Source organism: Glycine soja, chromosome 8, assembly GCF_004193775.1.
Source record: "Glycine soja cultivar W05 chromosome 8, ASM419377v2, whole genome shotgun sequence".
Taxonomy (NCBI): Eukaryota; Viridiplantae; Streptophyta; class Magnoliopsida; order Fabales; family Fabaceae; genus Glycine; species Glycine soja.
The window spans coordinates 48,006,216-48,021,685 of NC_041009.1; the positions used below are offsets into that span (position 1 = coordinate 48,006,216).

Sequence of the window (15,470 nt, forward strand, 5' to 3'; positions counted from 1 at the left end):
ATGACTTATATTTTGTTCATATTCTAGTTCTAACAGGGGAAAGATGTAATCGTAATCTGGTTAGGAATGGTATACTGCTTTCATACAATGTTGGGATTAATACATGCAGGTCGCATTATATATTGTTAGGGGATTTGTTAATGTTGAGGATTGAATCAATATTTATGATAATTCTCTTGCTTAATTATATATATATATATATATATATATATATATATATATATATATATATATATATATATATATAGATAGATATAGATATATAAAATTCCGTATGCATTTGGCAAGCTGGAAGTCAAATTTATAAATAATAATATAATGTCCTAGATGCCAATGACCCGTGATATTCGTTTGAAACAAATTAAATTTAAAAGTTTATCAGAAAAAAATCTCAAAGATCGGCATGAGAAATGCATACAAATTATTTCTCAACAACTCTAACTAGTTATCAGATAAAATTTACATTTGCATATAATTTAGATTGCAAAGGTTGCTATTAACAAGTGGAAGTGAAATTGGATTGCAAGTGGATGAAAAAATATATGACTGAGAAGAGATCCACTAAAGTGACTAGTCAGGTTGAATCTTTAACAGAGGCACACCAATAACATGGGGTGATAAAAAGAAAAGAAAAGAAAATACAAAGGCGGCTGCTACACATATGATGCTAAATTAAATGAAAAATCGGACTCAGAGAACTCATAGGCTAAGATGCAAATCCAAATCGAAGACTCGTTCACGACCACCACCACTACCATCACCGCCGTTGAAGCCACCGAACCGTGGTAGAGGATGGTGGTGGCGGGCACGGCCATCAGCAGCTGCAGCATAGACTAGTCTTCCAGGAGCCACAAAGGCAGCACCACCATGTGGTGTGCATAACCACGACAAAGGTGGCTGAGACTGTGGAGAGAAACTTGATATGATTGTGTTATGAATTTGTGAAGCGACAAAACCACGAGCAGCTTGCATTTGGGCACGTTTCAAGAGCTGTCTCTCTTTCTTGTGCGCGTTTTGGTGCCCTCCCAGTGCCTGTGAGTTTGCGAATTCTCTGCAGCAGTACTGGCACTCGTACTTTCTTGAATTCATGAAAGTCTCGGAATTCGAACTTGCTAATTCGTGAGTTTGATCTTCTGGGGACTTGTTAATGTTGATGCCGAAGAGCTTTAGGGGTGGAGTGTTAGTATTGGATTTTGCATGGTATTCAACTTCAGCCATATATGATGAGTTATGTGAGGGATGTGAGTGATTAAGAAGTTGGATGATGCACCGAAATATGTGGTTAAGTAGTAACTGTGTGTGTGAAGTACAAAGAAAGAGAGATTTTTATAGAAGAGGAAAGCATAATCATTTGTTAGAAGAAAGAAAAAAGAGACAAGAGGTAGAGTTTCAATGGATGAGACAAAAACCAGAGCAGCATTTACATATACGATTTTCAGTATTTTATAATTTGTAGTAGTGCTCATTAGGCTAGGGTTGGGTTGTGGGCATATTCTTAGACACAAAATGGGTGACGGTATACGCATGATACGATAAGTTTACATTACGCAAGTAATCGGATTTAACTTTATATATATATATATATATACACACATATATCAGACAAGTTTTGTCATGGCTTGCATATATACAAGGAGGATTAGCTGATTAGCTCGATATTATTAAGAGGACAACTTGACATCATTGGTGTAGATTAAATCTAAGCTGATATTTGTAGATCGATTTAATTAAAACGTTATTTTAATTCTTATAAAAGTTATTTGTCATATTCAGAAAACACTATACAAAAAGGAAAACAGGCATTTTGCAAGACGAAAAACATGCAGCGGTCCAGAATACCCTGAGTTAATTGATGAGGAAGTCAAACATTGAGAAATATAAAGTACTACTAGTAGATTATTTAATGATCCAAGTGGATTGATGGTCCACAGTGACGTAAGGTAAATGCTCGGTTCTCAAGCATGTTTGCGTGATTGACGTTGAGTTAGTCATTAATTTATTGGGACAAAATCTGCAAGAATCTTACTAACTTCCATCACTTATGGGTTCAATGTATTATGATGATAGCAACACTACACTACACATGTTTAATTTTAATAGAATGGTTGACAACAGTGTCGAAACTGGCGATGCACGTGATCACTATTACACCACACAAAAATCATATTGCTATAAAACACACAAGCACCGAAAATTTCTCTGTTTAAATTTCAGATTTTGTTAACATCAGGCTAAGGGTTAATTTTAAGTAAAGGCGGGAGAACATATACTATTCTTACAGGAATTAAAATTATTATTTTTATATAAAAATCAATAACGTTTAATGTTATATGTATGCATTTTTTATCTTATTTTTTAATATTTTTTTTAGATTTTTTTAATTATTCTCCTAAAAATAATGAAGTTAATAAGATTATTAAGTAATTAAAAGTAATTTTTTTTAATTGATAAAATAATTTATTAAATGGTTTCTTTTCAAATATTCTTTTTTGATTTCACCTTTAGTTAGTCTCTAATTATGTTGATGAGAATTTAATTACTAATTTTAAAAAAATATTTGATATAGATATAAATACTGTATTTCTCATATTTATTGTACAAATATTCTATTGTAGTTTATCGGACTCAACTCACTTCTGACTGTCCCACTTTCATTGTCCATAATGACAATTGACAGCAAATTAATTAGTTAGTGCAGCAATCAACTTAGAGGCCACTGGCAATGATGCACCTACTGACAAAATGTTTAGGATATTTTGGAGGGATCAATTTACCCTTCCCTGTAGACTTTGTTCAACCACCTAAAATGCAGTCCCCTTCATGGATTAATTTGCAAGCTGGGGATCGATTAGGGACGGACAATGATTGAAACTTCGTTGATCATAATGTCTACCTTCATGGTTCATTATGATATATACGTATCTCTCTTCCCAAGCTACATATGTTTGTGTTAGTCCAACCAATTCAACTTAACATATAAGTGTGCAATGCATGTTAATATAGTCCTCGCAAAACTATCTATGTTTATATATATTAGTACATTGTAAAATCACAATCTTTTATAAAAAAAATATTATGTATATTTAAATAAATTAAAGAAAGATGGGTACGTAGAACCTATATATACTTGGCCCTCGCTCATGCATGGAATCACAAAACTAGCACTCCCTAAGTGCATGCTGCATAGGGTACATTGTAGCTAGATACAATAGTTTCGAATAGTACTAGTTGATAAAAGTGGTTAACGGAATTTGAAATTTCCATGTGAATGACGGTTAGGTAGAGAAAGTATACTGTTCAAAACCGCATGGCAATGATGTTTGTTATACATCATTTCATGCATGAAAACTCGAGGGAAAAGAATAGGAACTAGCTTGGAAGAGCCCGAAAAATCTGCCCTCTCTCTTTCAATCTATCTAAATGATTCATTATGTTATATAATTGTTATCTTCTCTAGTTCCCACCTAGTGAACTCATTACAAGGGGGTCACTTGTTTTTAATTTTCTCAAATTATAGTAATCATGGATAAAGTTAACACCAGTCATTTATGATCGAGCTTTTTGTAGCTGGTCCAAATGGAAAAACTTGACCTGCCGACTTGTCCTTGCCAGGGTAATGAAATCTACAAAGTTAACACTATTAATTTATTAAATGATTGAAGTTGATTCATGTTACTTGGTCAATAAATAAATATAATTTAACAGTATAATATTATATTACGAAAAATACACTAGTTGTTTGATGTTGAACTTGATACATAATATAGTTTTTATTTAGTAAATATTAAATTATTCATACAATCACCGTAAATCTACACTAATTAACTAATCGTTGGTAAAGTAAATTGACAAATTATATATTGAGCATATTACATATTAATATAATGCATCATAATATATTAATGTAAACTCACAATGTTTATATTAACAATTTGATTTTATTAAACAAATTTTATAATATGGAGACAAACTTAACGTTAAACAATGTTTTTATGTGTTAGTAAATGATATTTCCTTTGAAGTGAAAAATCAAATTGTATTAATGTTTTTATGTCCGATACAGCTTTCCACATCCACCCGCCACACATAATGAAAAATCAAATCCTGATATTTTGGCTCGCTCGGTTCCATTCCCATGCTTTGTATCTACACTCATCAAACACAGTCTCCACATCACATGTTGCTCCATTAAATATATATAATGTCATTACGTTATCCAAATCGCCATCACTGACTTGATGTTGCCAGAAATGGGCTTGAGCTGCTGGCGGAAGGATTCTAAAATCACCCAGCCACGAGTAAGATAATAAATGTAGTGAGCTTTAAAAAACAATACTGATTTTTGCAGGGATGGTCTTGTAATAGCCGTAGCATGTCTCAAACAGAAAAAATTTAACGTAATTTTACTTGACATGGATATCGATCGGATTCAAAATGGGTCTTCCCAACAAAAAAAGCAACCTGAATTTTAAAAAAGCTACTTTTTTTTTTTTACTTTTATATAAATAAGCTTCTTTTTTTTAAAAAAAAATTGTTTGTCCGGTTTTTCCTTTATATTTTTTTTTTAAAAAAATGAGTTGTGTAAATCATATATAAAGTTAATTAATTTAAGATAAAATATGTTTGAGGTTTGATAATATAGTTATATTTTGGGATTAAATTATATAGGAATTAATAATTTTTCTTTCTTATTTCTTCTTTTTTGTGTAAATAATTGGAATTTTAACATCATTTAAGTTTTTGTATAAAAAATATTAAAATTTGATGAATTTATGATGCTTGGTGAATAATTGGCGCATAAAAAATAAAGTAAAACGATTAATTCATTAGCAAGTGCACCAAGTTGTCTTAAGTAGTAAAGTACTCAGAAATCCGAGTGTTGAATACATAGGAACTTTATTTGTATTTAGATTGATGCAAACTCAATTTACAAACAAGAGATAAGAAATTTAAATGTAAAATTTATAGAAAGTAAGAGATAAGAAATTTAAAATAGAATTGAAGATAAAGAAAGGTAGAATATAAGACAAAGTTTTAAAGTAAAAAATGATAAAGATAAAAAAGTAGAAGATAAAATAGATAAGAAATTTTAATGCAAAAGATAAGAAAAATAAAAGATGAAGAATAAAAAGATGAATTCAAAATTTGAATATGTTAGAGCTAACATGTCAAAACTAATTGTGATGTAATGTTAATAATTTTTTCTATATAATAATATCCATGTTTCCACCCACATCTACTAAGACCCTTTATCTTTGGTTTTCAGGGTGAAGAGTCTAATTTATCTATTCTTTTTTCTCAAATTTCTTTCCAAATATTAAAATAATAAATAGCATTAAGACTAAAGAGGCATGAAATAGGTTATACGAATATCAACCTATTTCTATATAATAATGATTTCATTTAGATATTATTTCTCAATTCTTTAGAAAATAACTATTTTTCAATGTATTATCCCCTATACATTATATGAATGACCAAACCATAATAAACAATTAAGCACAGCGCATTAAATAGATAATAAGAAAGAATTACATTACAAGTATTGGTCGATCAGACTCCTAACAATGAGGTTTAGCCTCTCATTATCATGAGAAACTTTACACTATAGGAACTGATGGAGATAAAATAAGAAGAATGAATAAAGAAAAAAGATTGAATAACGGACATAAAAAGAGAGTTTCTCCTAATAAAGATAATATACTTTTGTCATTATAAAATATTTTGTATTAATTTCATTTATATAAAAATAAAATATATTTTTGTTCATTTCCAGTGATAGTATAACTTTGTTAAAAAATTTCTTGACATAACTAAATAATGTAATTATGTTTACAAGGATAAAATTAATATGAAAAATTTGATTAAAAAATTAATACTTTTAAAATTTTATATGAATCCAAAATATATTTTATCCATTAATTTATATGTACACATATCCTCACGACGATAATGTGGGCCGCTAACCCTAGATTATTCATGCTCTAGAAGGTCAAGATTTAGATGCATACATGGTTAAGCAAAATCTTGAAAAGAGGGTTTATCTGAGTAGGTTAGGCACTTCAGACAAGTCTGCAAGTCAAAATCGTCGAACATAATAATATATTCAAATTACTAGCTTTTACTCAAATGACAAATGGACGGCTTTTGGAGATATCTTGCATGTAAAAGGACAAGTAACGTGAGGAAGTATCTTATTTAAATTTAATAGACAAGGTAAAATCACATTCAATTCAACTGGAAATTGACGTGGATAAGGCATGATTAAAGATATTGCAAGAATCAAGATTAGATCATTATTACCTGTTAGCCTCAATTGAATTCAGGCAACGAAGACAACTTCAGCAAACAATTAACCACTTTGGATAAGACACGAAACTAGCCTTATACAGTACTTCATGTATTTAATATTATATATAACGTTTAAGTTTTCACACATGAATGAAGAAATATAATTAATTTGTTAAATTTTATAAAAAATATTAGATAATTTTTTGATATATTTTTTTTATCTCTTTATATATTAATTACTTGTTTATTCCCACTATACATTATTCTCACTCAATATTGATTATGATTAAGGTGAAAGAGATCTTTATTGTTACAACGTGGGGGCTAACTTGTTACAAGTGAATTTTTAATTGTTGAGAATCACGTAGTTGTACGTGAACTATTTTCTAGCATTCTGTTATGAGTTGTAAAGACTATATAACAACCACTTTGAATTCAATAAAGCAACAATCAGTTTTGCAAGTTGTATATATACATTTTTTATTCTTTATAAACTGGTATCAGAGCCCCCACTGGGCCTGATACGTATAATAACTAAGTCGCAACTTAGCTAAGAGATCAGAGAATCACAAAGATGAGCGACAAAAAGATTTTAGCAAATTAAAAATCCCTCATTTTGATGGTCTTCATTATGATTGTTTGAGTGAGTTGATGGAGAATTTTTTCGTGCCAAGGGTCAATGGAATTTGATTGAAACCAGTTTCGAGGAGCCTTTGCTTTCTTTTGTTATTAGGCTAAACTGTAACGTCATTTGCAGTAATTTACTTATTTCCTTCATCTCTGTTTCCATTATGTCTTTTTTATTACTTGCTCAACGTCTATTAAGCTTTGAAATGCATGAAATAAATGAATTATGATGACAAGGACATTTTAGGTCAAAGATTACAATTATTCTTTATGTACATTTGCCACTCATATAATAGATATTCATTAAGGCCTTAAGGGCAGATGCCATTTATATATGGATCTCCAATAATTAGACCCGCGTGGCTAAATCACACATAACTGCTTTTCTCTGTAAATTAAATTTAAGAAAATATTTATCATATATATATAGCATATATTAATTTAAAGAGTAAATTTGCTATTTTTTTTAAACACTAATTAACACTACTAAAAAAAGGCTTTCCACGACGCAGTTTTTACGACGCTCAATGATGCAAACATCTTAACAATATACACGGTAATATTTTTCGTAATTTGAAACTCCTATACGAAGATGGTGTTACTAAAAAAAATGCCATTAATTTGTGGTACCACAAGTTTACAGCACAACAAAAACGCCAAAAGGCTAGGATATAAAAGATAAAGATTATTAGATGAAAAAAAAATACATCACATAAATGATATATAATTTCAATTTAATTTCTTTTTTTAGTCCATTCCTTTTTTCATTTGTATTCAGCGATTAATATCGATATGATGGCAATTTTTTTGGCATATCGATGGTAATTAACTAACATGTATTTTTCCAGATAAAGAAATTTTGATATCTTAAGAGACAATTTTGAATATGATATAAAAATTTAAGTATATATAAAATAGATCAAGGTAGTACTTTATATATCATACTATTTTTTTAAAAGGACTATATATCATACTATAGTACTTTATATAAGAGTCTAAATTGATAAATCACCCCCTTAAAATTTCATATTTGTGGGACTTAATTGCATATGGTTACTTTTCTCCATTTGCAAAGAAATGAGAAAGTAGTGAGATTTGACATGTGATTATGAAAGTAATCTCACTTTTATTTAATTTTTAAATATAATTATATATTCTTACTTATTTCCTTTTTTAGTTAACCAAAACAAATAAAGAGACAATTAATGTTTCATTCTCTTTTTTCCCCTTCTTATTTCTCTTAATTTAGGCAACTTAAAACTTTACCGTTTTTAATTTATACTTATTTTCTCTTGTAGATTTTTTTTATACTTAGAATATAATTGACAGAAAGAGAAGCAATTGATAGATTTTTTTTTAAATGAAAAGAAAGAACTTATTCGTAAATTGAAAATGAATTAAGGGAAAAAAAACAAGTATTAGAAATAATTAAATTTTTAATTAATTATATTATTTACTTATCTATCAGCAAAGCAAAATTGTATATATTTTTTATAACACAGATATATTTCTATAGATATATGCATAAGTTTGCGCCAAATAGTTGAGATTACTGCTGTGAACTTTTAGACAAAAAAAAAAACCTTTTACATAAAACAACTAACCGACGACACATCTCCCCACTTTGGGACTGGGATCCCTCTACTATGCCATACAATCTGATAAATAAATAATATAAGAACAAGTATTTTTGCATTGTACATACAACTTTGCATATTGCATAATACGAAGATACCTGCCAAAACTGACCCCTACTTTTTCTCTATCAAACAAAACACCAACCCCGTTTTCTTAGTATTATTTCAAAGCATTCACATGAGAATTTACTTCTACTTATTAGTAACTGCTTTCCTAGACGTATTCCCCATTATTGTCATACAATTCTGTCTTCACCCCACCTCCTAGCTTTCATGTTTCCTGCACTAATTAATAAATTATATACATATATGTTTATAATTCGAAAAAGGCTTTGGGAGGCCATGCCTCCCCCTGTCTCTATTAAGCTCCGCCCATGTGCACCTTGCATGCATTCTCAATAATACCGTCCTTTCTCTCATGAAAGGATACAGCAAAAACAAACTAAGAAAAAATATGAAAAAGCAGAAAAACACTTAATGTATTTTATTTCAGCAAAAACCCTGATTAAAGAAATGATATTGCTCATTATACAGAGCTAAACCATAACTGACAATTAGAGGGAAAAAAACACCACAGGCCAGTGCTCTTAAAAGCATCAAATAACCGAAAGCATCACTATAATATCACCTAATTATTTAGTAACCTCCATAAGTGAATAACTAAGGCATTTTCCAACATTCTCCATCTGAGTGCCAAATTGGTAAAGTGCCATTCTGGAGGATCCATCTTCTTTTAACGCATCAGCAGCTGCATCTTTGAGCTTTTCAATTCTTCCACGAATCTCATTTCCTTCCTCACCCACCATTACACCTTTTATCACCTTAGCAATTTCTTCCCTCTCCACTACCCCATTCTCATTAATTTTGGGCCTCAACGCCACTTTGAGGCCCTCATTTAACAAAACCACATTCATTCCCTGTTCAGCAAACAGTGGCCAAGCCACCATAGGCACTCCCAACACAATGCTCTCAAGTGCAGAATTCCAACCACAATGGGTGAGAAACCCACCGGTTGAAGTGTGTCCAAGAATTTGGGTCTGTGGTGCCCAAGAAGTAACAACATAACCATGTCCTTTGGTTCTCTCTAAGAACCCATTTGGTAAAAACTTTAAAGGGTCATCATTAGAAGCAACAACATAAGCACCATCTGCTGAATCATTAGGTGCTTTCAAAACCCACAAAAAATTCTGACCACTCAACTCCAACCCAAAAGCTAACTCATTGAGCTGTTGTTGAGACAGAGTACATCCACTTCCAAACGACACATACAAAACCGAATTTGGCCTCTGCTTCTCCAACCACCTCACACACTCTGACCCCTTTGATTCACTACTTTGCTCGGTTTGTATGATTGGTCCCACCAGATACACACAAGAGTTATTGTTGTTGCTCCCTTTGCAATGTTCCTGCAAGGCTTCCAGTGTACCTTTCTCCATCTCATAGAAGCTGTTTACCAAGAAGCCATCAGCGAGTGGTAACCTCTTGCACCGTTGAAGAATTAACTCATAATCAACACAAGATCGATCTTGAAAATCGCTGGGGAGGTCATGGCCCTGAAGAGGCAAGCAACCAGGAATTTGAATAGCCTCATTGTGATCCTTGTATTCACATAAAACTTGTTGGTGCAGTTTTGGCAAATGCAACAATAGTGACATCGTCATGGCAGAGATAGGGAAGTATATGTAAGACAAGAGGTTGAACTCCCCCTTCGCTATCTCTACCGCTTCGTTCGTGAAAGGATCAGCGACTAAAGCATCAAATGACGTGGTTGATACGAGTGACCTTAACAAGTCGCGGAAAGATGGCATGGAGTAAGATACTGCGGTTTGGACTAGCACCAACGAGGAAGCGTTTTGGGGTAGGTCTTGTTTCTGCACAGGAGGAAGGAAGGTGTAGTCGATATTGGAAGGAAGTGATTCAAGCATGGAGAGTGTGGCGGGGATCGGAGCATCTATGGTGGGGAAGATGCAGGTCACGTGGAAGTGGTCATGGAGATGAACGAGCCTCTTGCAGAACCCTACAATGGAGGCTTGGTGGCTAAACGCAGGGATTGAAACTACTGCTATATTAGTTGTTTTCGCCATGGAATCTGTTCGGTTCGGGCTCTCTTCTGGTTTGGATACATATATATATACAGTGTATTATTACTTTCCTTTTATAAGAAACAAGTTAAGGGGTAGTTATTAAACTTGATTTGGCCGGACCGATTTGTTTGACCCTTTAGTCTGAAATTTGTTTATTCATTTATACTTGTTACTTCCATGCTATCCACGCTCAAATCAACAATTGATAAGTAAAAATGTTTGCGCAGTTCGATGTGATATTGCAGTCTGTAACTGACTAACCGCAGTTGTAGTGTGAATTTAAATCACACAAAAATTTTTACAACACATTTATAAGGAGATTTACATCAACCATGACCACATAATGAAATTTTAAATTTGATACCACACTTTAACAAAAAAAATTTAAATTTGACACCACACTTTAACCAAAAATCTTAAAGTTGATGTTTATGGATCTTTTATTCATTTATATGATGCTCAACTTTTCTACTTTTACTGACTTCATCTCAGACTTGTACTCCAATGATTTGTTGGGACTCCCTTCCTGTGTGGAGTAAATTTTTCATTAGAGTATCTTCTAATAAAATTTGAAATAGGGGATGAATTACATATTAAGATTTTATTTTTGTTGGAGGTATTTTTTTTTTCCGAATAAAGTACATTCAATTCAAATAAATTATTGTTGTTCAATATTCATGGGAATAAAAAGAGCCCAACTAGGTACTATGGACCCACAATTGTAGTGAGAATTTAAATCACAAAATTTTTTACAACACATTTGTAAGGAGATTTACATCAATCATGAGCAATCACATAATGAAATTTTAAATTTGACGTCACACTTTAACCAAAAATCTTAAAGCTGATGTTTATGGGTCTTTTACTTACTTATATGGTGCTCAACTTTTTTACTTTTACTCGATGTAAGATTTCATCTCACACTTATACTCCAATAATTTGTTGGGACTCCTTTCCTGTGTGGAGTAAATTTTTCATTAGAGTATCTTCTAATGAAATTTGAAAAAGGGGATGAATTACATATTAGGATTTTATTTTAGTTGAAGGTATTTTTTTTTCGAATAAAGTACATTCAATTCAAATAAATCATTGTTGTTCAATATTCATGGGAATAAAAAGAGCCCAACTAGGTACTGGCCGGACTCTTTGGCTATAGAAACAGAAAAAAAGAAACTAAAAAATAGAAGAATATAAAATATAATAATGAATCGAAATCAAATAGAAAAAAAAAGTGATAACATAAAAATAATTATTTCTTTGGTGTGGACGATTCAAACGTCGAGAAGATTTGCACATGTGGACCACAAGTCACCACATAAAGAAATCTGACACCACACTCTAATCCAAAACCTTAAGACAAGTTTATGGGTCTTTTTCTCATTTATATGATGCTCAACCTTTTCACTTTTACCTGATGTGAAATTTCACCTCACACTTGTACTCCAGCACAGTTTCTTTACGTCCTATCTTGTGCTCTATACTTTATTGGTGCTCCTCACAAGTTCTTGCAAGTTTGAAGGAATTTATTTCCACGACCTATTATTCTGTTATAGAGTTTGTTATTGTGTTGGTCTATTTTCCCATCAATTATTTAATAAGAGCAAATTAAAAGTGGAGTAGCAAAAGATGATAAAAATTCAGTTTAAGCACTTATTTCCTGTTACTATATATCAAGCCATACTAATGAGAGTTGGAGAATTGGAAATGACTCTTCCATCAATATTTGGTCTTAACCATGCTTCAAAACTCAGATAAGTCCTATGTCTCATCTCTTTCTCCATTGAATTTAGATTTTTTAAATGTAAACTCCATCAGTGATCATGAAAGAAATTGCGCTGGAAAATTAATATGGTGGACCACAACTTTTCGATGTTGCTGATGCGCAAGCTATCAATACCATTCCTTTGTTGAATCCTCACGCAAATGATGATGCTCTTATTTGGAAGCATAATGCCTCAGGAAACTATACTGTTAAAACAACCTATCACATGCTTATGGAGACAATGATTTGTAACCATGACCTAAGAGTGAAAGGTAACTGGAAATTGCTTTGGGATATCAAAAGTGAAGCATTTCCTTTGGGGTGTTCATCGCGGATGCCTCCCCACCAGATTACGACATCAACAAAAGGGTGTCCAATGCACAAGTTTATGTGAATACTAAAGGCACTTGTTTTTTAATTGTTTTCAGGTTCAGCAAGTGTGGAAAGCTGTAGGTCTTTGGAGGAAAATTAGTGACCAAATGCATACATCAGATTCAGCTAAAGACCTCATTTTCGAGTTGCTTCAATCACTTCCCATGGAGGAAACTCACATCTTTGTTATGACTCTGGTGTATTTGGAAGCGGTGGAATGATCGAGTTTGGGAAGGCAACAACCCACCACCAAATGCATCAACAATTCTCAAGCCCTACAACTCCTTTTCGAATGGACTAAAAAGCTAGAGAGTTCACTGCCAGCAAGCTACAACATGCTCATTCAAATGAAACCAACAGTATCTCGTGGCAAAAACCAGCACCGGGATTTCTGAAAATAAACATTGATGCAGCTATATTCAAAGAACTTCAAAGATACAGTGCAGGCTGGGTAGTTTGAGACCATAATGGTAGTTTTATGTGAGCTTGTGATAATTGTTGTGTATATGTATATTTTATAATTAAATCATATAAAAATTGTTAGATTTTTTCTCTTTTATTGCTTTTTTATATGCGAATAAGTAGAATTTTAACATCATTTAAATTTGACCAGTAGGTATTTAAACGGATAAATTTATAGTGCTTTGGTGTTATATTTGTTGCATAAACATAGAGTAAAACTTGAAAGAAAAGTTGAAGATCTAAAGACTCTCGCTCAGCGTGTCATACATGCTTAGCGCGACATAGTCGCTCAGCGGGCAACACTTGCTTAACACAAAGAAGTCACATGAAGAAGCTTGATACCTGAAGGTGCGCTTGGTGCGAGTCGCGCGCTAAACGCGTGACCACCAACTCACTCGCTAAGTGCGATAGTCACGTTTAACGCGAGATTTTGTAAAATTTAAGTAGACTTCACCTATATAAAGAGTAGGAGTGAAAGAAAAAAGATACACAACCAACACAGAGAATACTCACGAAATTAAAGTTTCTCACAGAGAGCAAAGACTAAGGTTCGTGCAAGAATAGGAAAAATCAACCTTTAAGACTCATTTCTTCCTTCTATCTCCATTCTTCTCTATACTCTTCACTTCCTATTACATTTTTACAATTGTAAAGCCTCTCATGACAATGAGAGGCTAAATATTGCCATTGTTAGGAGCTTAACCAAACACCCTGATGTAATTTTTTCTATTATCTATTTAATATTATTCCTATTTCATTGTCTCTTTTTTTGTGCTTAATTTCATTGATTGTGGCTTTATCACACATATTCATGTATGTGTTTTAGGATTTAGGCATTGGAAAATGTTTATCTTGTAAGAACTGAGAAATAACATCTAAATGATCATATCTAAGAATAGAGTGACATTGTTTAGCCTGTTTTATGCATCTTTGTGTATAATGCAATTTAACTAGTTTATTCTCTCAAGAGATTAGGAGGAAGATTAGGTAAATTAGGCTTTTTCACTTGATGGATCATGGTTAGAGTATATGAGTATATGTAGGTGATAATTAGAATAATATTAAATAGAGAAAGATCATTAACATTACATCGTGAGTAATTTTGGTAGGCTAGGTTTCAACATAATCGCATTCTGAATCAACCATCACTTCATCACCCCATAGTGTTTGTTTTTCTCACTCTTGACTATTTTAGATAATTAGTTTCATTTTATGTCAATTTACTTTTAATTTTTCATCTCTCAAATCTTTAAATCAATTCATTAATTGCTTGAAAATTTGGTATATATCAATCTAAGTACAAATAAAGTCCCCATAGATTCGACACTTGAACTTCTGTTTACTTTACTACTTGAGATAATTTGGTGTACTTGCCAATGAATTAACAACTTGAACGTGCACAACAGAGGACATTTCGAAGGCTGAAGAAGAAAAACGTGGGCAGTTCAACAGACAAATCAATGGTGTATTCAAGTGGGAATTCAAACTTTTGCATTGGAGATAAATTGTAAGCAAGTTGTTGATGGAGTACGACAAAAACAAAAAGGAGACTCAGAATTTCAAGCTCTTTTGGCAAACTGTTTTTCGATACTTAGTAATTTTCAAAACTCAAGGATGAGTTTAGTGAGAAAAAAAGGATAAATAACCACTTTTATCCCTAAATGTGTAATTCGTTTACAAATGCGTCCTTGAAAGATGAAAATGAAAAATTTAATCCTCGAAAGTGTAAAAGGTGACAAATATATCCGGCTAACTTCCGTCCATCATTGTTAATAAACCAGTCTACGTGGCACAGAGGAACGAATTTGTCGCTGAAATGATTGTCAAAGTGACCATCTCTAATTGCCAGCATATGGGCATATTTGTCATATAATGTTTTTTGACTTTTCGTCTTCCTATTCCGCTGACAAATGCACTCGTGAAAGATGAAAATATAAAATTTAGTCCCCGAAAATGTAAAAAAGTGTGATAAATATATCCAGACGTTAATAGTAGATTGTGACTAATTATTATAATTTGAAAAAATTTATAATGATTGCGAAAATTTTTTGGGAGAACTATATCACATAGGTAACTGTTTGTTTTCGTTATATAATTTTTAAGTTATCAGCACTAATTTTTTTAACTGTAAAATGATAAGAAAATTATTATTTTTGTTTAATCAAACACTATTTATTTAATTTTTTTATAAATTTTTCATAATAAAATATGAATGTCTATTAGTATATGCAATGA

General features: G+C 32.0%; 2 protein-coding genes across 2 annotated transcripts; both read right to left on the reverse strand.

Moving 5' to 3' along the window:
• Positions 1-496: 496 nt before the first annotated feature.
• Positions 497-1,431, reverse strand: LOC114424280 (zinc finger protein 6-like). The gene has a single exon (XM_028391115.1). It carries the CDS (start codon positions 1,216-1,218, stop codon positions 700-702), a length of 519 nt encoding a protein of 172 aa, XP_028246916.1. The 5' UTR covers positions 1,219-1,431; the 3' UTR covers positions 497-699.
• A 7,523-nt stretch (positions 1,432-8,954) lies between these two features.
• On the reverse strand, positions 8,955-10,695 carry LOC114424213 (hydroquinone glucosyltransferase-like). Its single transcript, XM_028391063.1, has one exon. It carries the CDS (start codon positions 10,637-10,639, stop codon positions 9,188-9,190), a length of 1,452 nt encoding a protein of 483 aa, XP_028246864.1. The 5' UTR covers positions 10,640-10,695; the 3' UTR covers positions 8,955-9,187.
• Between the last annotated feature and the right edge of the window lie 4,775 nt (positions 10,696-15,470).